Below are 20,935 nucleotides of genomic sequence, written 5' to 3' on the forward strand. Positions count from 1 at the left end.
AGTTAAGGGAAGGGTCTGTGACACACAGCAATGTAGGCAGATTAATAGTAAGATGCCTCTGTGAGAAGGGGGTGGGATGTCAGTTCTTTGGGGTCAATAATCACTAGAAATCTTGGTCCTAGAGAGCTTCCTGGATCCTGTCACCGAAGTTCCAGTAGTGACGCTTTTAACAGTAGGAGTAACTGAAGTGGATGCAGCAAACATCAGCACAGCTCTCTGGCTGTAGCATTATCCCCTGTATTGGCTTAGTTTTCAATGGAAACAATGGCATGAGTGGCCCCAGTTTCTCTTCAAATTTATGATGCAGATGCCATTACTTTTTCTTTCGTAGGTGTGCTATTCTGTTTGGAAGTCAAGGTTGTTGCCACTTATATGGGTTCCTCCTTCAAAGAATTTGAGAACATTCTGCTTCACCTTCCTTTGCAGGACATCAAGGGTTCCCAACATTGTGAGATTTTCTCTTTTAAGTTACAGCAGACTCCAGAGCCCTCCCTGGTGGTGCAGTAGGTTAAATCACAGCACTTGAAGCTATCTGAAGCCACTGCAGCACAAATTCAATCCCCTGTCAGGAAGCTGAGGCACATGACACAGCAGACCTCAACTGACATGCCCACTACGCCCCTCAGTAGTGCATTTCAGTAGATCTGCCTGTTCTATGCCCCACTCTCTCCCTGGTGGTTCCTCTCACCCTCCCCCCACCTCTGGCCTGTACTACAATTCTTATATGCATAAAGAAATAAATCTTTTTGGAAAAAAAAAAAAAGTTACAACAGAATCCAGAACAACCCATTTCCAGTAGGAGGAAAAGGCTGTCCGTTTTGTATTTCCCTCCACCCCATTTCTCCTGGTGTCTGTGAGTCCTGAAGTGCTATGGGCATATTTGTATCGGTTTCAAAAGAAGTTGAATTGAGAATAAGTGATGATACCTATACACTGAGCAAATGTTTTAGAACATTTTCAAGTAAAATTCAAGGAAATGGCCCTCCCTGGTGGCGCAGCGGTTAAAGCACAGCACTGAGAAGCTAAAGCCACTTCCTCATGAGTTCGATTCCCGCTTGCCCGGGAGGTGACCACATGGTGTGGCAGACCTCTCCTGACCCGCCCACTACTCCCCTCAGCAGTGTGCTTCGTGGATCTGCCTGTTCTGCTCTCCATTTTGTCTCTGGTGAATCTGGGAAGCCTCTCGCCACCCATGAGCCTCTGGCCTGTACCCCAGTTCTGTGTGAACAAATAAATAAATCTTTAAAAAAAAATTTTTCAAGGAAATACATATTCCTAATTAAAAAACTGAAAAATCAGAAAAAAATAGTATATGAAATAAGATGGTAAAGAGAATGACATAATCAGTGGAAATTATTTTAGTTTCAAGTAAATTATGACAAAAAGGAGGCTAGATAATACCAATAACAGTGATTCTTTAAGAAGAAATAAATATCAAAAAAGTGACCAAGCTTCTTGGATTACTTATAATTCAGATAATAAAGAAGAGACAAATATTAAGATCTGGAAAAAATTAAATATTTTGATGATTTTAAAATAATAACAGTTATAACCTAAGTTTAAACATATACTCTTATTTGTGCCATCAAGTACATTTACATGCTCTGGAATCTTACCGCCCATATGTGAGAAATCCTGCTAGAAGTTTTTCTAAATTTGTTAATACTCTTAAATATTTTCAAAGCATTACCAGTAACAAGAAGCTGACATTTTTCTAAGCAATCAACAATAAATAAAGAAAAATTTTAGGGAATTTCTATGTGTCATATAGCAAAGACCACATTTTTATATCTTTTCTGTAGAAAATATGCACACTCTAAGCAATTAACAAAATGAGTGTTATATGAAGAGTTAGTCTATGCAGCTTTAAAAAAAGAAAAGTATTACAGTTATTTTTGATAGTTAGCTGTTATATTTTTTAAAATGCTTATTTAAAAATGTAAATGGTTGATGTTTTAAAATCAAAATGCCATATTTTAAGTGTTTACATTTTTTGATTTTGTGATTTTTTTTAGGTATTGTCTTTTTTGTGGTTAAGTTAGCTATTCTAAAGAAATATTTATTTTCCTACCTTTTTCCTGCCAATTTGATACTTTTTCGTATAGAGGATCTACCAATTTGCATTTAACATCATGCTCCACAAATTCTGATATGATCTTGTGTAGAAAAATACACTGAAGAAATACGTACCAAGCTAACTTCAGCAATAATAACAACAGCAATTAAATTAGAACATGAAGCACTCTCCCTTGGATAGAACACAGGTCTATATTTAAAAGAGTCTAGAGACCTCATCAAGGGAGGAGGAAAAAAACCACAAAACCAGGGACCTCCCTTGTGACACTGGGGTTAAAGTCTCAGCGCTATCATTACAGGGCCTGAGTTGGATCCCCAGCCAGGTTGCTAATCCACATATCATGCAACAGACCTCTCCTGTCCAGCCCACTACTCCTCCTCAGCAGTGTGTTTCTTAGAACTGCCTCTTCTTCTCCCAACCCTGTCTCTGGTGAATATTCTCACCTTGCCCCCACCCCCACACCTGGCCTAATCCCCAATTCTTGTATGTATAAATAAATGAAAATAAATTTAAAAAAAAAAAAACAGCTGAGATGGTTAAATTGCACCCTGCATCCATCGCCAATGGAAAAAAAAAAATGTTGTAAAGTCATTCTAGAAGCTAAACTACTTTCAGACCACAGTCATGCTGCGGTTTCCCAGGAAAACTCAGTGGCAACGGAGCAGCAAAGGAAGGCCTGCGGACACTTACCGCCCAAACTATAATCAAACTTTGAGAACAGCACCTCCTACTGGGGGAATTCCTCTAATCCCCACGCCAAGGAGAATAATAGTGCAATTAGAAAAAAAAACTCAGGGGAAAGAATTCTACCCTACTCATTTAAAAATAGAGTGAGACAACAAATTAACTAACTCCAAAGAGCCATAGGAAAACTTTGAGTCTCCAAAGAAAAGAAACAAAATGAGCTATTATAATGTTATTGCTAGTAAACCTTACATATATTTTGGAAAGATTTCTCAAGACGAGAGCTTAGAGAGTTGCCCGTTTTTTCTTTTGTTTGTTTTCATTTTTATTTCAGACATCTGCCAGCATACTGCAAAAGTAGAAAGGATAGTATATTGACTCCATGAAAAATCTATCATCTAGATTTTGCATTTATCAGCATATGACCAATTTTATCTACATGCCACTCCCTCCCCTAAAGCCCTCATCAGACTATTTTAGAACAAATGGCAGTCATCATTGTTTTTTTCATAAAGTCTTGAGTCTGTATCTTTAAGAATAAGAATTCTTTTAAAACATAATCATCTTTACCATTGTCATACTTAAAATTTAAGAAAATTATTTAACATTACTATCCAGTAAACAATCAGAATTCATTGATTGTATAATAAATGTTTTTCATTTAAAAATATTTATTTATTTATGTAGACAAGAACTAGGGTACAGGCCAGAGTTGCAGAGTGGGTGGAATGCAGTGAGGGGATTCACCAGAGACAGACTCAGGAGTAGAACAGGCAGATAGACTGAAATACACTGCTGAAGGGAGCAGCAGGAGAGAAGGAGAGGTCTGCTGCGCCATGAGGGTTACCTCCCAGTCTGGAAATTGAACTCATACTGCAGTGGCTGCTGATAGCTTCACAAGTGCTGCAATTTAACCCCTTGCACCACCAGGGAGAGCCCATAAATGTTTTTCTTTTCATGTAATCAGTATCCAAGTGCTATTTACTTATTGCATTGCTAATGTGGATCTTAAATTTCTTTTAATCTATAGGTTCCTTTTGGTTTTTTGCTGTTTATTTGTTGGTAAAATCAAGCAACTTAATAATTTGTTATATTCTAGATTCCACTGATGTATCCTAAGATGTTATGGGAAAATGTTCATCTCCCTGATTTTTCTACAAACTGAAAATTATATACAGTGGCTTAACAAGATTCAGGCTAGATATTTGAGAGAAACCTTGATAGGTGATTCTATGTTGTTATCACGTTTTATCAGGAGACATACAATGTCTGTCTTTTTTTTTTTTTGAACATTATAATTAATCAATGGACTCAAATGTTATCAACCTGGTCAATTATTACAAAGTTCAACATAACTCTCATGTCCTGATTTTAGCAGCTATTGATCAGCAGTCACTAGGTTCATTATACCACATCTTATCTAGATTCATTATACCATATCTTATCTAGGCCCAACACATTAGGGTTCATTCAGTATAAACTCCTGAGTGTTCATAGTTCTAATGCTCATTCCCAGTGCAGGGGCCATGCTGTCCCTCTATTCTCGTAACTATGGAAGACAGAAACTATGGACTTTATTTCCATGAGACCACCTCATATTATATTCAAGCTAAGAGACAATTCAATTGCTGCAACAGAAAAAGAATCAACACCTACAATGTGTCTAATGAACGACTGAGGACACCACTAAAGGTTTAAGTGCTGTGGCCTTCAAATTCCACCCCAAATAAATATTGTGGTTGATATAGAAATATGTGGTATTGTGATGTAGTAATACAGAAGATCTAATTTAATTAGATTCATTCCATACTGGGTAATATTTGTTTATAACTAAAAATTTCTATTAAAAACATAGGTAATTTGTGAGGACTCCATGGTGGCACAAGGGGTTAATGTACAGCACTATGAAGGTACCCACAGCCACTGCAGCACAAGTTCCATCCCCAGCCAGGGAGCTGACCCACATGGCCCATCAGACCTCTCCTGTCTGGCCCGATGCTCCCCTCAGCAGTTACTTGTCAGTTTGCCTGTTCTGCTCCTCATTCTGTCTCTGGTGAATCCTCCCACCTTCCACCCCTCTGGCCTGCACTCCAAGACTTGTATTCACAAGTAAATAAATCTTTAAGAAATTGTTCTTTAAAAAACATAAATAAAAACATAGGTAATTTGAAAAAATAACACTCCACATTATCAGTTTAGATGGAATGAGTGAGTTTATTATATGTTCTAGACCTAGTAACTTGGATGCTGCTTTCTGTGAGCAGGGGTATTTTTAGACTTTTTGTATTCCTCACTAGACAGTCATCTCTGTGAGAGTAGACCTCTTCTTTGTCTGAAAAAACAAATAAAATATGTGTACAAATTTTCATTTTATATTAAATGTTTAGTGTAAAAACAGAGTTGGACAATATAATGTAATCTGAAAATAGGCCCATGGCCTCTGATCTGGGATTAGGGGCCAGAGAGAATAAAGATTTGTATTCCATTCAAGTTGCTTTTGCCTTGGGTTAGTTCTGAATGAGCTAACAAGAAGAACAAAGGAAAGAAATAAGATAAAGATGCAGTAGGGTTAGTGTGGCTAACTTTGCCTCCCTTTGGTCTCTCAAAGTGTGTCCAAAGCTTGCATGTCATAGTAATTCTGCACAGTAAACTATGCACCAAGTGAAAGGAGAATAGGCAGAAAGGCTCCCTGCCTCCATTGTTTCTAGCTACATCAGCTTAGATAAAGGGGTTCATAAAGGGATGATGCTGGGACTCAGCCAGCCATACCATCTAGGCCTAAATTCCAGGTTCAGGATCTTGTCATTCTTGTACCCACAGTTCAGGCATCTCCTGTGACTACTGGGGCCTAGAACTTGCCATTTCAACCCTTTTGGGTTTTTTGTGGGAAGGGCTTCGGTAAAAACAAAATCATCAAAAACTGAATCAAGGGCTTCCCTGGTGGATCAGTGATTAAAATCTCAGTGCAGCTAACCTATCCATAGCCACTGCAGCATGAGTTTGATACCTGGTCTGGTTGCTGATCCACATAGCCCGGCAGACCTCTCCGTCCCATCTGCTGCTCCCCTCAGCAATGTGTTTCAGTGCATCTGCCTGTTCTGCTCTCTACTCTGTCTCTGGTGAATCCTCTCACCCCTCGCACTTCTGGACTACACCCCAGTTCCTGTATGCATAAATAAATAAATCTTCCCCAGAAATTGAACCAAAGTTTCACTAGACAGTGTTTATCCCATTTAATATTATTAATTCCACACACACGTGACACGCCTTCCATGTGCTTGATGCTATAAATACAAATACAAAAGTATGTAAAACTTAGGCTTTGCTTTTGCCTCAGGAATGGTTAGAACCTAGTTAAATTCATCATACTTCTCCAATGGCATTAAAAAAAATTTTTTTTACATCATTGTCTTTTGTATGTGTGTGGTATTTGATTTTTCCTCTCAGGTGTAGTCCACCTAATCCTCCCACCACTGTGGCACCTGTGATCCATCATTATAGACCCTTGTGTTCTTCACTTTCATCTTACAATCACTTTCTCCCTCTCCCCCACTGTATGTCTTAGATCTCTGAGTTGCCTGAAAGTTTTGTCTTTTTTCTGATCCTTTGTTCTGTTTCCCTGTATTCCCCCTATACGTGAGACTGATGGCATTTCTTTAAAGATAGTAGACAGGAAAAAAACAGGATACACTGGTTTGAAACCTTTACTAAAGCTTAGTATTAATTCCAGGTTCGAATCACCTTTTGATCTCTTGGTTTTCCCCCATCCCCCCTTCTCTTTTGTTTTCATTAAAAATAACACTCAGTGCACGTACATAGTACATCGTCTGTTTTCATTAAATGGGCATGTTTACTTTAAAAACAGTGCTAACAACTCAGAGAATTCTTCCTCCTTTGTTTCTGGACAAAGCAAATTATGGGAGACTCACAGAAGAATAAAAAAGATTTAATCTGTTTTTGTAGTCAGGAAAAGGGTTAGAAAGAGCTTCTGATAGAAAAAGAATGTCATCATTTTAGAATTTCAGAAGTTACCTTGTGGGACACCACATGTGAACTTGGGAGTCAGACTCAGTCTTCGTACAATCCTAAATTTCTGATTTACCTTGGAAAAAGAACTTGTTTTCATGAAATTCATCCTTTGTATTTCTTATTAATTGCTTAATAAGGGCACATAGTTGTTAATGTAGTTGTTTCTTTCCAGAGGTAAGCTATTCTAAACCTGAACTAAACCTGGAAATAATTCTTTGGGGTTACAAGTGGGCACAAGATGTCAGAGGACCCATGTACATGTCACAGACTTTATACTTGCTGTTTTGAAGTTCTAGTCTTTCTTCCTTCAGGCCTCGGCACAAATTTCATCTTATCTGAGATGCCCTATATAAAATGGAACCTCCATAAAATGCACTCCAACTTCTTCATCCTGATTTTCTTTTTCTTTATAACATTTATCACTGCCTGATATCTTATTATGGGCACTTCACGTTTTGTGAGGACTTATTTTTTTTTAAAGATTTATTTATTCATATAGAACTGGGGTACAGGCCAGAGATGTGGAGGGGGAGAGGATTCACCAGAGACAGAGCGGGAGCAGAACAGGCAGATTAATGGAGTACACTGCTGAGGGAAGCAGCGGGCGGGTCAGGAGAGGTCTGCCACGCCATGTGGTCACCTCTGGGGCGGACGGGGATCAAACACATGCGGAAGTGGCTTTAGTTACTCATGGCAGCTGCGCTACCAGGGAGGGCCCTGTGAGGACTTCTTGGGACAAATATAAAAATTATAATTAGAAAAGTAAGTGTGAAAAGTGAATATTTACATAGAATGTGAAAAGAAATCACATGTTCTTGGAGGCAGGGAGATTCGTTTCTTTCTTCTAAAAGAAATGTTTTAAAGCAAATAATCTGATATGACTGCATGAATATCATGTATGGTGGTTGCAACCTGGCTTCTACTTGCCAACAAGAATATGCTCTATCTTTCAGGAAATCCCAGCCTTCCCTAGGCTGTTGTGGTAAATCTGAAATTGCATTTTACATATTCATTTGACTGTTTATTTTCTATTGCATCAATAGAATGTCTTCAGTTTCTTGAGGGCAGCAACTGTGTCTTCCCAGTTCACTGTTTCATGTTCAGGGTCCCAAAATAGCTCTCAGCACAGAAGGATTAATGATGTGTATTTAATACATTTTGTCCCTGACAAAAACTTAATATGGGAAAAGTAATCCCTCCTCTCTTCTACTTTAAGCCACCCCATGCTATTAGCTCTGCTTGTTTTCTTTCAGCATTATCACTTTTAAAAATCGCCAGCTTGCTTATACATATTGACTACTCTGTTTGCCTTGCTGGGGAGGCTCTGCTAAAAACAGGGACATGTCTTGCTCCCCCTTTGTTTTCTAGCATGTAGAGCAGAATCTGACATAAAGGAAGCTCTCAATAAGTAATTTGTCAAGAGATAAAAATAAGCAGATAACTACTTGTGATAAAAACTGTTAGGTAGTACAACTCTTCATGTTTCTGTGTTTTCATTTTTCTACTTGAAAATTTGATTTGGGTACTCAAGTAGATGCTGATTTATGCAACTGCAAATTAAGCTTTTAAAAAACAAATATGCTTCAATTTACATGACTAAAGTACAAGAGCATTTTGTTTGACTGATCTAATGATTAATACTACACATCTATTAACAAACAATATTTGAAAGAATTATAGGTACTTACTACTTTGAGATGTAGGTACTGCTTTGAATTTGCCCTTCCTCATTATTTCTGTGGAGTAACATATGTAAGATGTTCCTAGCTATCAAGTTCCCTTCCCGAGAGGCAAAATAACTAAATATAGTCAAGACTTCTTGTGTATTCTTCCTAAAATAGTCTGTGAATTTACTAGCAAATATTTGTGTTTTTCCTATCCTTATGCAATTAATAGTATGCGATAGTCAAAGTTCTATATCTTGTTTTTGTTTTTTTTTTAAGTATTTATTTATTTATGCATACAGAATTGGGGTACAGGCCAGAAGTGCTGGAGCAGTGAGAGGATTCACCAGAGACAGAGTGGGGAGAAGAACAGGCAGATGGACAAAGTACACTGCTGAGGGGAGCAGCAGGTGGATCAGGAGAGGTCTGCCGCGCCATGTGGATCACCTCCCTGACGGGGATGGAACCCATACTGAAGTGGCTGCGCTAAGCTTAACAGCGCTGCACCTTAACCCACTATGCCACCAAGAAGGACCCTGTTTTTGTTTTATAATTTTGTTTTTCTTTACTCAATTTATTTTAAAATTTACTCAACTTACTGCCTTTACTTATCAGCAATATATTAATTTATTTAAATAAATTACTTAGACCGTCTGTTTAAGTAGCAGAATGCTTTCTGCTATTACAATATTGTAATGAATAACTTTGCTTTTTAGTATGTGATACTATTTTTAATTTTAAAAATTAACGTATTTTAATTTAGGTAGTATTTAGATATCCCTATCAAATATTGCAGCCATAGTGCGCCCACCTCCAAAGCAAACATAATCCACCATCATAGTACACTGTGCTTCCTGCCCTCTCTGTTCTTGTGGCGATAGACCTCAGAGGCAGAACATCTGACTGCAGTTAGTAACTCTGTACATGTCATTTTACATACACACAAGTGTATCTTTGAGATGAGCTTCTAGATATGTGTTTGGATCTTACAGCAATAAACAACATTCTTCATTTTCACCCAGCTTCTGAGTTAATAGAAATAGGACCAAAAAAATTAGGCAGACAAGTGATCAAAACATGACCTTTGCAACTGATAAATGATGATGTTGGAAAATGTGACTTACATTTGCAGATAAGAGGGCTTCACAGTTCTGGATATTTTCCCATTTAATCAGGCAATGTTGGTCAACTCTAGGTCAACTCTCCATACAGGTTTTAGGGAAGGGAGGGGCTGAGTTTTCTTTTAAATATTTAATAATCAGAAAAATAATTCTTCCCTCTTTAGGGAGAAGGTAGAGGCCTGGGTTACTGAGTTAGTCAAATTACTTCCTCCTGGAAGGAATTTCAGGAGAAGGAAAGGAGTAATCTTAGCTTACCAAAATACTATTATGGCTCAAAGGAATTTTTTTGTTTACAACTTTGATAAATTTGTTCTCCTTGCTTTCAAAAGTATATAATTCACTCTTCTTCAAGGTGAGCATGAATATAGATTCAGACACATATGGTAATGTAATGTTAGATAAAGACTTCTCAGTTATCTGCCTACTCATGTCTCAATTCCTCTGAAGTCTTCTTTAATACCCTCTATATTTTGAAATATAACACCCTGTAATTTTAATCATAGCAGTTCACATCATTTTAGTATCTGACAGGGATTGTCAAAGGCCACAGAATACACCAAAGCCCTCTTCCTGTTTGTTGTAAGAACCTGAGCTTTCCCCGGGCCTTAAGAGCCATGTTTATCAGACTAGAATAGCACCACACACTGTTGTGAGGACCTTGACTTCCACTCTGAATGAAATGGCCAGTCATTGCAGGGTTTGAACAGAAAAGTGAATGATGCATGTATTTAAGAACCTGGTAAAATGCAAGGTTTTCTCTAACCAAAGAACTGATAATCCTTCACGACCAGAATAAAAGTGCTCCATAAGCCAAGGACTGCACAACTGGATAGTTAACCCTCTTTTCCCTCATCTTAAATTCTTCTAAATATTTTATTTTTACAGGCAGCCAAGGGGGAAAAAAAAGCAGATGGAAGCTCCAACAGGCTGTGTTTCCAAGAACTTCAACAATTATGAAGAACAAATTACTCTAAAACAAAAGGAAAGAGCCGATAGAAAGTTTCTGATCCTGAATTTATGAGACAGGATGCTGTGCTACTTGCAACGATATTTTTGCAGATTTTTTTTTTCCCCATAAAACTTTGAGCTTCCTCACTAGGAATAAAAAGACTTCAAAGCTTCAGCAATGACCAAGAATATCTTTATTTATAATTTATGGAATAAAAACATAGACTTTCACAGAAGGCGGATGCCGTTAAAAGATGCCCGATTAAAGCTATTTTTCAAAAGAGATATGCAAGATAAAAATCTCAAATAGAACTACAAAATGCAATTGAAGACTAAAGTTGTACCCAATCAAGGCAATGATGACTTTTACTTGGCATTATTTAAATTTTAAAATGTTTTCATAAACTTTAGCGTGAGCTGTGCTTTTGGTGAGATTAAGTAAATTTTTGGACCAAGGAACTGAACAGTATTCCTGCTTTTAAAAAAATTCTTCTAGAAGTTTCTACTTGTTCAGAGACAAAAGCTGTGGATTCTATCCTGCCTTCCTATTTTCTTTAAAGGCTGAGGTTTGAAAAGATACATCTTTTAGATCGTAATTTTGGGTTTCTATATTTACTTAAAAATGCAAAAAAAAAAAAAAAGTCTTTTATTTCCACTGGACCTCCTGACAAGGGGGAAATGTTATCTGAAAGAGTCCTTCTATAAGCATTTGGCTGAGCATCCACGAATAAATGCCTTTTGCTCACAACTGCAGGATGAAAAAGCAGATGGACGCTCCACAGACTGTATTTCAAAGACTTTCAACAATTATGAAGAACAATTATGCTAAAACTTTCCCAATTTTTATTTAGAGTTTGTCATTGGAATGCCTTACTACTCTTTTCATCTTTCTGACAAAAATTCCAAGACCCAAGTGGTAGTTTTGATTTTCCTTTTTTTTTTTTAAAGATTTATTTATTTATTCATACAGAACTGGGGTACAGGCCAGAGATGCGGAGAGTGAGAGAATTCACCAGGGACAGAGTGGGGAGCAGAACAGGCAGATCAATGGAGTACACTGCTGAGGGGAGCAGTGGGCGAGTCAGGAGAGGTCTGCCACACCATGTGGTCACTTCCCGGGCAGGCGGAGATCAAACTCATGGAAGTGGCTTAAGCTTCTTAGTGCAGGGAGGGCTCCCATTGGGTTTTTAATGGAAATTTTGAAGAACTCTATGAAGTTATGGAAAATTTGTGCCCAAATTGGCTGAATGCTGGTATTGTTATTCTGAGAATGGGAAGAGAATGAGAAATAGGAGGGAAGATAGATGGGGGACAAGCAAGACAGCTCTCTCTGGTTATCTTTTATAAGAACACGGATCCTATCAATATCAGGGTGTAGCCTTATGATCTCACTTAATTACTTCATGAGGGTCCTATCTCTAAATAAATCATATTGAGGACTATGACTTTATATGTTTGGAGAGGTGGGGGAAGAACATAACCATTCAGTCCATGACACAGGCACATGTTTATACAATGTGGAAACAACGGCCAGTGGGTCTTAAGCCAAGTACCCTAGATGTTGATCTTATTTCAATTGCTGCTACAAGCTAAAAATAAATAAGACCTAAGAAATGGCAACTTCTAAAATTTGGAAACTTAAAAAGTCCTCATAATTAGGGGTGGGATGGGGAATGGGATCAAAAATGGTGAGGTGATAGAAGTACACCACACTATGATGATGGGCACACTGGTGACATGGTGATGGGAAGCCCACAGGGATTACAACTGAGATGGAAATAGATGTAAAAATAAACTATCATATTAAAAAAAAAAGTCCTCGTAATTAAGTCATGCTTAAAATCATTATAGCATCTTAATTATTTTGTGAAACAGTTCTTGTTCTCCCAAGGTAATGACTTGCATTTAATTATAGTAAAATATTTTTCATTCATAGGACAATGATTTGGAACTTGGAAAATTCTGACAAAAATGTTTTACCTTTCCAATCCTTTCTTGTGTAAAGAAATCAGGAGTCAGTAAATTTTTTGTAGAACATAGGAACTTCAGACTAAATGCCACAAATTACACTGTTTTCAATATACTTCAAGCACCTCTGGACTGTTTTATAAAAATACCATAACTCTTCAAAAAAAAGTACACTGGATATACAAATGAAATAAATGCTAGACCATGAGAATACTAAGATGTGATCCATGATCTTAAACTTAACCAAGAGATAGAATATGCATGTATAAATAAGTGATTTAAATGTGACAATTGGAGTTTTTTTTTTTTAAGATTTATCTTTTAGTTATGCATACAAGAACTGGAGTGTAGGTTAGAGGTGTAGGGTGGGGGTGACTCACCAGTGAGAGTGGGGAGCAGAACAGACAGATCTACTGAAATACACTGCTGAGGGGAGCAGTGGGCAAGGCAGGTCTGCTGCGCCATGTTGCTTAGTTCCCTGGCCAGGTGTCAAACTCATGCCACAGAGGCTGTCAATAGCGTCACAGCACTGAGACTTTAATCTCTGTGCCACCAGGGAGTTCCCTACAATTGAAGTTTTACTGTTGCTGAAACAGTCAGGAAAGAATTCGCAGAGGCTGAATTTAAGTTAGAATATTATAGAAGTACATAACCTAAAAGGGGAAGGTGATTCCAATTATTCTTATCTATTTCACAAACTAGATGTCTAAACCATGATGAGCAACATATTATTGGTCCAATATTGTTAAATGTGAGAGTGTTAATATAGTCTATAGTTCAATTTCAGAGTAAAATAATTTAGTTGTTTCAATAAAAAAGATTTTCTTCATCTCAATAACTCAAATTCAAGCACTTTTGTCATGTATATGATTTATTACTGAAAATACAAATATTAAAGAAAAACATTTAAATAAATTAAAAATCATTCCATACTCCCCTATACCAATACAATGAATTTCAGTTTTGCATATTACCTTCTACATGCATAAAGATTTTACAAAGCCACAATCATAGTGTACACACTATTTTGTGTTGTTTTTATTCTACTTACCAATTAACAGATAGATCCATGTTTCTATACAATCTTCCAAATAATTATTTTAATGGCAATACAAACATCACTATTTTTACCACTCACTTTCTTTGACCCAGAGATTATTCCCAAGTTTTTGCTATTATAAATAATGCAGACATAAACATCCTCATGCATTTGCCTTTAATTTTTTTTTGTTTTGCTTTTGTTATTCTTTAGATTACAAAGCTAACAGAACTTATGGGGCAAAGATATGGTCATTTTTATGGCTCCATGTAGTACCATATTGCATTCTCAAAGGGTTGTGTCTATGTAAGATGTCACTGAAATGAATAAAGTTTCTAAAATTAAAAAAGAAATCAGAAAACCATGGTAGTTTTTAAACTTTAGTATTTGAGATTAAAAATAAATGTTATCTCTTTAAAAAAATGAAGGATGTAAATAAATGGTCTTGTAGATTACTAAAGGTTTACGTAAGTTATTTAATGCTTCCCAACTTTTCTCAAGTAATGGCAAACATGTAAAGAAACATTAGGCATACTGGAGAAAACGGACAAAGGTGTTTCTGCCTCAGAAGGTCCAGCTACCTACACCACCTGTGGCTGTCCCAAGGGTTATGGGAACTCATATGTAGGCAGATTTAGACCCCATGTGCCAGTGTGTATGCACTGAGAAGCTCAAAACAAGGAGAGGTCAATGATCTCAAAGTCACAAAATCTATTTAGTGGCTAAGCTAAGAAATGGATGCAAATTTCTTTTCATCATAGTGTTTTCTATGATATTACAACTGTTCTACATGCTTTTTGGCTCTAAAATTCATCTTTATGTGCAGACATGTACCTATAGCTAAGAATAAAGAGCATTTTCTAACATGCTTAAAGACATCTAAACTATCAATTTACATCAAAGCACAAAATTAAACAGCTCTTAGCATCAGCAAATGTTTGACCATTTTCTCTGCAAATTTTCCGACTTGCTATTCTTTTAAATTTAGTTTGTAAACTCTGAACAGTAATAATCTTTTGCACAGTATCTTGTCTATCTCTCTGGTAGTCAGTAAATTAAAAAAATAACAATCAATTATATACAATACAAAGGGAAAAAAAGACTTATTTTTAAGGTTACATTCTAAATAAGTCTAAAAGTGAAAACATTTTAAGGTTGACTTTGTAGAGGTAGAGAAGATTCCCTCCTTAAATTTCAAATACCTGCTAGCTAAGCAGAAACTTAAGTACCCTATCACACTGCAGGGTCAAAAGAGAAACTTCATTCCAGAGAATGGCACTGACCTACACCCAGTGTTGATGCTACCAGGAGAAAAAATTCATTACACAGGTATTTTACCTTTTACAAAGTGTCCAACATCTGACGTTATCTTTGAAAAGCAGAGACTATAGGTGTTCACCCCACTGATTCAGATGTAAAAATATGTAAGATTTTTCTTAACAATTAATCATTGAAATTGGGATTAAAATGTGGGTAGAATTTACCTATTACCTGCCAGGCACAGTAACAAGTAAGGGACTCCAAACTCCAAATCCCACATTCCTATTTACTACATCATCCAAACAGTGATTACTCGGTCATTTCTACGGATTCAATCAGATGTTATATACACAAACACATCCATGGGACCGCATGGCACTTGGAAGATTACCCACTATTTCCCACTTATTCAGATCTGGATCATATTTCTCAATGCTCTGAAGATATGTTCCTTTTGAGTAGGAATATCCCCCAGTGACATAAATACATCCATTCATGATCACAGCACCACACTCCATCCTCCGTTCCATCATGGGAGCAATCTCTCTCCATTCATTTTGTTCAGGGTCGTAGCATTCCGTGATTGTAGTTTGTCCACCAACAAGATAGAGCTTGTTTTCAAAAGGAACGGAACATAATCCATATTCTATCAGGAAAAAAGGAACAAAATTTATTAGGATAAAAAAATAAAAGGGATACCATAGTGAGGTGATGTAAAAATCCTTTACAATTTAGCATACAAAATAGTGGTGACAATTCGAATCCAGTACACACTACTACAACACTGACAATCTCTTCCCTGTGGCCCAATTTGGATGACTTGTTCTTGTCATTCTCAGGTCACCCTTAAGCTGACCTCACAGATGAGGCACACTGCTGACAGCAACAGCGTACTGTGCTGTATTTGGATAAAAGGAAAAAATATTAAGAATCACTTAATGGGGGGAAGGGGAAGAGGGAGAGTAAGAACAAAGAAGGAAAGAAGCACAATGGTCTATGGTTGTAGGATATGGGTGCATTGGTGGTCGGTGCACTACCATGCTTATACCTAATGGGAGTGTCCCATATCACCTCAGTTAAAAATAAGTACATAGTGAGATGAAAAAAAAAAATGTGAAAAATGATGTAAAAATAAACTTTTTAATAAAAAAAAAAAAATAAGTACATAGACAGAAAAAAAGGATATGAACCATTTTTATTTTAAACATTTCTACTACTATAGGAAGATGGAGATACTCCTCTTACTGTAAGATTTATAAATCAAAGATATTTTGATAAACTTTGAATAATTAAAAAAAAAGTCTAGTAGGCTCACTGTTGAATCACTTCCACTGGCTGATAAGATTTTTGAATGATAGTTACTTTTCACAATTTGCAGAATGGATTTATATAATTGTATTAATGGTATTTTACTAGTACTTGAAACAGCTAGCTCCAATAAAAATTCTACATGTATATAACTGGAAAGTAACGGGGTTGTAGAAATGGGAGAATTCCTATTTTGTCGGATGTCAAAACTTAAGAACAACATTGACAGAGAATGGATAAAGACACACAATGGGCCTTCCTGGTGGTACAGGGGTTAAAGTTTCAACACTATCAAGCTATCACCAGCCAATGCAGCATGAGTACAATACCTGGCCAAGGAGGTAACCCACATGGCACAGCAGACCTCTCCTGTCTTGCCAGCTGCTCTCCTCAGCAGTGTATTTCAATCTGCCTGTTTTGCTCCCCACTCTGTCTCTGGTGAATCCTCTCATCCCGCACCTCAGGCCTATACCCCAGTTCTTGTATGCATAAATAAAAATAAGTCTTTAAAAAAAAAAAAAAAAAGGACACACACAATGGAATACTACTCACAGCCGCAAAAAAAGTCAAAGTCATGTCATCTGTGACAAGGAAGAGTGTTAAAGGCATTCTATTAAGCAAAATACATACTGTATTATTTCACTCATATGTGTAATATAAAGGAATTTTTAAAAAATGAGCAAACAAAATAAAACAAAAGCAACCTCAAATACAGAGAACAGAGTTACCAGAGGGGAAGGGGCTGGGGGGGGGGGGGGGCATGTAAAATAGGTAAAGGGGGTTTTCTCCTGGAAACTAGACTTTTGGTGATGATGGTAATGTAGTTTATACATATATCAAATTATAACCCCATTCACCTAAAATTTACATGGTATAAGCCAATGCTACCTCAATAAAAATTTATTTACAAAAGGTATAAGGATAATGCAGTAGGAAAAAAATAGGCATTTCTTCACTGAAAGCTATGTATGCATAAGGCTGACTCAAAGCTTGCATTTTCCAGTCTTTAGGAGGTGCTACTAAAGTTAAGAAGAAGTACACCTCTCTATAATTCAGCAAGTGTAGATCCAAATGTCCTCAAGGGCTAAGAGATAACAGACTAGCTTAGTAAAGCAGGCAGAGTAAGAAAACAACAGCACAGCCCCCCAAGTCTGTGATGTGATATATAAAGGGGAGAGTGTGTGTTGAGAGGGAACATACAGTCTCATCATCTGAAGTAACAGCCACTATTCAGCCCTAGTGTTGGCTGCCAGGAAAGAATATGTCAGTACCTCTAACATGTCAGTACCTCCAGTTTTCCTAAAAGTCAGAAATCAGGGTTTTCATCTGATATCCCCTAAATTTAAAACATTGACAAAAGCCAGTTAAAAAATTATTTCAAACAATGTGAGAGACAAATAGGATATAGAGTGCTAATTTGATAACTTTGTTCCTTACAGTATATCAGGAAAAAGGCCAATGTAAATCAAAACTTTACAAATGTAATTATATGTTCCCACTAATTTATATTATCATTTAATAATAAGTTCTAATTGAGTTTTCAATTTTTCATGCTTTTTATACTTTGTCTTAAATCTCACTGCCTTTTAGATCTTCTTGCTATATCTAACTCAAAATATGTTATAGAACATTTATTTTTAAAGGACTTCCTTTATGAAATATGTTTTTATAATGTAAATAACTGTTCTCTAATTTATTAATCTGAGTTTTCATATGTCAGGTTTTCATTGTTAAGGTATGGCAAGATAAAATTTAATTCATAATGTTAACACGAGGAGCAAAGGATAACAGTGTAAATGTTAAGAATATGAGGTCCTAGCCAGATGGCCTGGATTGAACTTCATCCCTAACAAGTACTAGCTAGCTGACCAGGGACAATTTATTTACTCTGTACCCCAGTGAATATAAAAGATGATAATAGTAGTATTTAGCTCATAGAATTGCTGTGAGGCTTATACGTTACCATGTACAATTATTGGAACTGTTAGTGCCTGGCACATACTTACTGAATAAATGTTAACTATTACTCAATATGAACTGTTATTACTATTTTCACTATAACAGAAAGTAGAATGGAGTTTGTCATAAGACATCGATCTGCCTACTAGGAGACAGAAGGTTATCCATTCCGAGATGTCTCAGAGCCAGAACAGGATGAAGCTACAATCTCTTCTCACGCAAAGTCAACGGCATACTGAGATGCAGCACCAGATTCAGGTCTCACCACTTGTACTATGAGATGAGATACATGACATATGGTGACTAGCAGTACTGGTCAAAAGGCAAACCTGTCCTTATGGAGAGGCAGATTGCTTAGAGGTTACAACACAGGTTATGCAATCAGTCTGCCTAAATTTGAATTCTAGTCTACCTCTTCCAAACTGTATGACCTTCATGTATTTCCAAACATGTGAAACAGAGCTAAATAACACCTGTTCACAGGCTTGTAGTTAGGTAATATTATATGCAAAGTGCTTAGTTAATGCCTATCCTATGGAAAGTAGTCAAGAAGATTGGCTATTACTATACTACTACTCTCAGATGGTTCGAGTTTGTGAACTTCACTTATATTCCCCATGAGCTAAGCAGAAGTCTGATGCTCTATGGAAAATGTTTCAAAGTAGTATGGTGATATAAATCTTTCCTAATAAAAAAAATTGGAAACATATGGTATAACCATAATAGGATATAGCTTATGTTTCCCCTGAGCTCTTCACAAAGAGACAAGTGAAAGAACAAAAGATACCACAGAAAGCAGGCCAATCCTTGTGGGCAGACAACATGCCCTTCTATGATTAGTAAGAAAAGGCCAACATAGAACTCTACACATCTAGGAATGCTTGAAATTTACTGAGACTCAGAAAGAAAAAGCTTCTAAAAAAAGAAACCATTCCCTAAACTGGACCAACAGGTACTTTTTAAAATTACCTGATAGAATAATGCTTTCTGTATATAAAAATTGTTTTATATCTGATGCATGTAGAAAATTAAAGAAAGCACATAACAAGGACATAGGAAAAACAAAAAGAATCTAAATAAAAGAAACTGCCACTTTTAACCTCTCAGGCATAAAATGTATTTCATGTACAGACATCAGAAGAAGTATTTACAGACATGATAGAATGAGAATAATCTATGATTTCTGTTAAATACATAAATATTTTGAATAGTTTACTTATACCATGTATATGCTACTATAATTTAATATATTTTATGTCTAGCTCATTTTTAGCCATCTCTCATGCTGACAAACTATACTGACAAAGCAGGATGCTGAGAACACATCCCCATGACATATTTTGTTACCTGGATGTGGGCTGGAGGTGATGAGGCTCCACTCGTTGATATCCGAATTGTAGCTCTGGACTTTGTCATAGGTACAGCTTCCTCGGTAGCCACAGTGACCGCCAATAACATAGATAACTTCATGTAAAACACAGGCTGTAGCATTTCCCACACCTGTGTGTTAATTAAAATCACACCTTTAGATTGATCTTTGATTCTGTTTTGCAATGAGTAATGAGCTAAGTTTATAGCTATTTTTGTTATTACTGATAACAGATACAAGGCATTATGCTATGAATTATTATGAAATATATATAAGAAAGAAAAAGGCAACTTGCACTATTTTAAATGGTGGTTAGACACTGAAAAAATAATTAGAACACAATACATACTGGAAGCACAATGAAAGAACAAATGAAGTACCATAAATATTTAGAGCAAGGAGACACTGTCTTTTAGTAGGAAAATCGTGGCAAAAGGTGGCAGAATTTGACTTGGGCCTTAGTAGGTAGGATTTTGGCAGTTAGAGGTGGGAAGAAGCCCTACTAAGAAGAAAGAAAGGCAAGCGCAAAGGCAAAGTCAAGTCCCCACACTGACTCCAGCACACCTGGGCTTGCTGGATGGGAATTATAGCTGGCATGGTAAATAAAGCCACATGGCAAAGAAACCTGATGTCCAACTAAGAAAACAGCACTTAACTTGGCAGGTTTTTGAGATTTTTTTCTTTTTTTTAACGATTTATTTATTTATTCATATAGAACTGGGGTACAGACCAGAGATGCAGAGGGTGAGAGGATTCACCAAAGACAGAACAGGCAGATCAATGAAGTACACTGCTGAGGGGTCAGGAGAGGTCTGCCTCGCCATGTGGATCTCCTCCAGGGCAGGCAGGAATCGAACTTATGCTGAAGTGGCTTAAGCTTCTTAGTGTAGGGCTTTAGCCCACTGCGCCACCAGGGAGGGCCCAGTTTTTGAGATTTTTAAACAGAGGAAGGAAGGACTACAAAGGTAGAATTGGTCCAGGTGGCAAGAATTAAAGGCCTGACTGATTTAGAAAAGGCCAACATACAGACAGAAGGAAAGGACAGACACAAGGTAAAATTGATAGGCCTTAATGACAGACTGAATCAGAGACAAAGAGTGATGCTAAGGTCCTGAAAATGGGAAATACGATTACCACAAAAACATTACGGAAGAGGAAGAAATGGGTTGAGCAGAGGGAGGAGAGAAAAGAGGGGAGAAGGAGAGAAAGATGGTGAGGCTCATTTTATTTGAAATTGTAGGTTTTTAGGGCCCTCCCTGGTTGTGCAACAGGTTAAAGCAAATCACTGTGATGCCAGCCCCAACCACTTCGGCACAAGTTCAATCCCTTGCCAGGGAGGAGACCCCCATGGCTCAGCAGACCTTGCCTGTTTCACCTGCTGCTCCCCTTGGCAGTGAACTTTGTCGATCTGCCTGTTCTGCTCCCCACTCTGTCTCTGGTGAATGCTCTCACTGCCCCGGCACCTCTGGCCTATGCCTCAATTCTGTATGCATAAATAATTTTTAAAAA

General features: G+C 37.1%; 1 protein-coding gene across 3 annotated transcripts in view; it reads right to left on the minus strand.

The window, feature by feature from the left end:
• Positions 1-13,357: 13,357 nt before the first annotated feature.
• The window catches only part of LOC101623689 (kelch-like protein 23), a 13,963-nt gene continuing 6,385 nt past the window's right edge, over positions 13,358-20,935 (minus strand). For all 3 annotated transcript variants that reach the window (XM_012728117.1, XM_004674561.2, XM_012728123.1), the window contains exons 3-4: positions 19,405-19,557; positions 13,358-15,436 (exon numbers count right to left, since the gene is read on the minus strand). In XM_012728117.1, the coding sequence (XP_012583571.1) occupies positions 15,126-15,436; positions 19,405-19,557 (464 nt within the window). In that variant the 3' untranslated portion in view covers positions 13,358-15,125. The remainder of the gene's footprint in view (positions 15,437-19,404; positions 19,558-20,935) is intronic.

Source organism: Condylura cristata, unplaced genomic scaffold (assembly GCF_000260355.1).
Source record: "Condylura cristata isolate star-nosed mole 26May11 unplaced genomic scaffold, ConCri1.0 scaffold00002, whole genome shotgun sequence".
Classification (NCBI taxonomy): domain Eukaryota; kingdom Metazoa; phylum Chordata; class Mammalia; order Eulipotyphla; family Talpidae; genus Condylura; species Condylura cristata.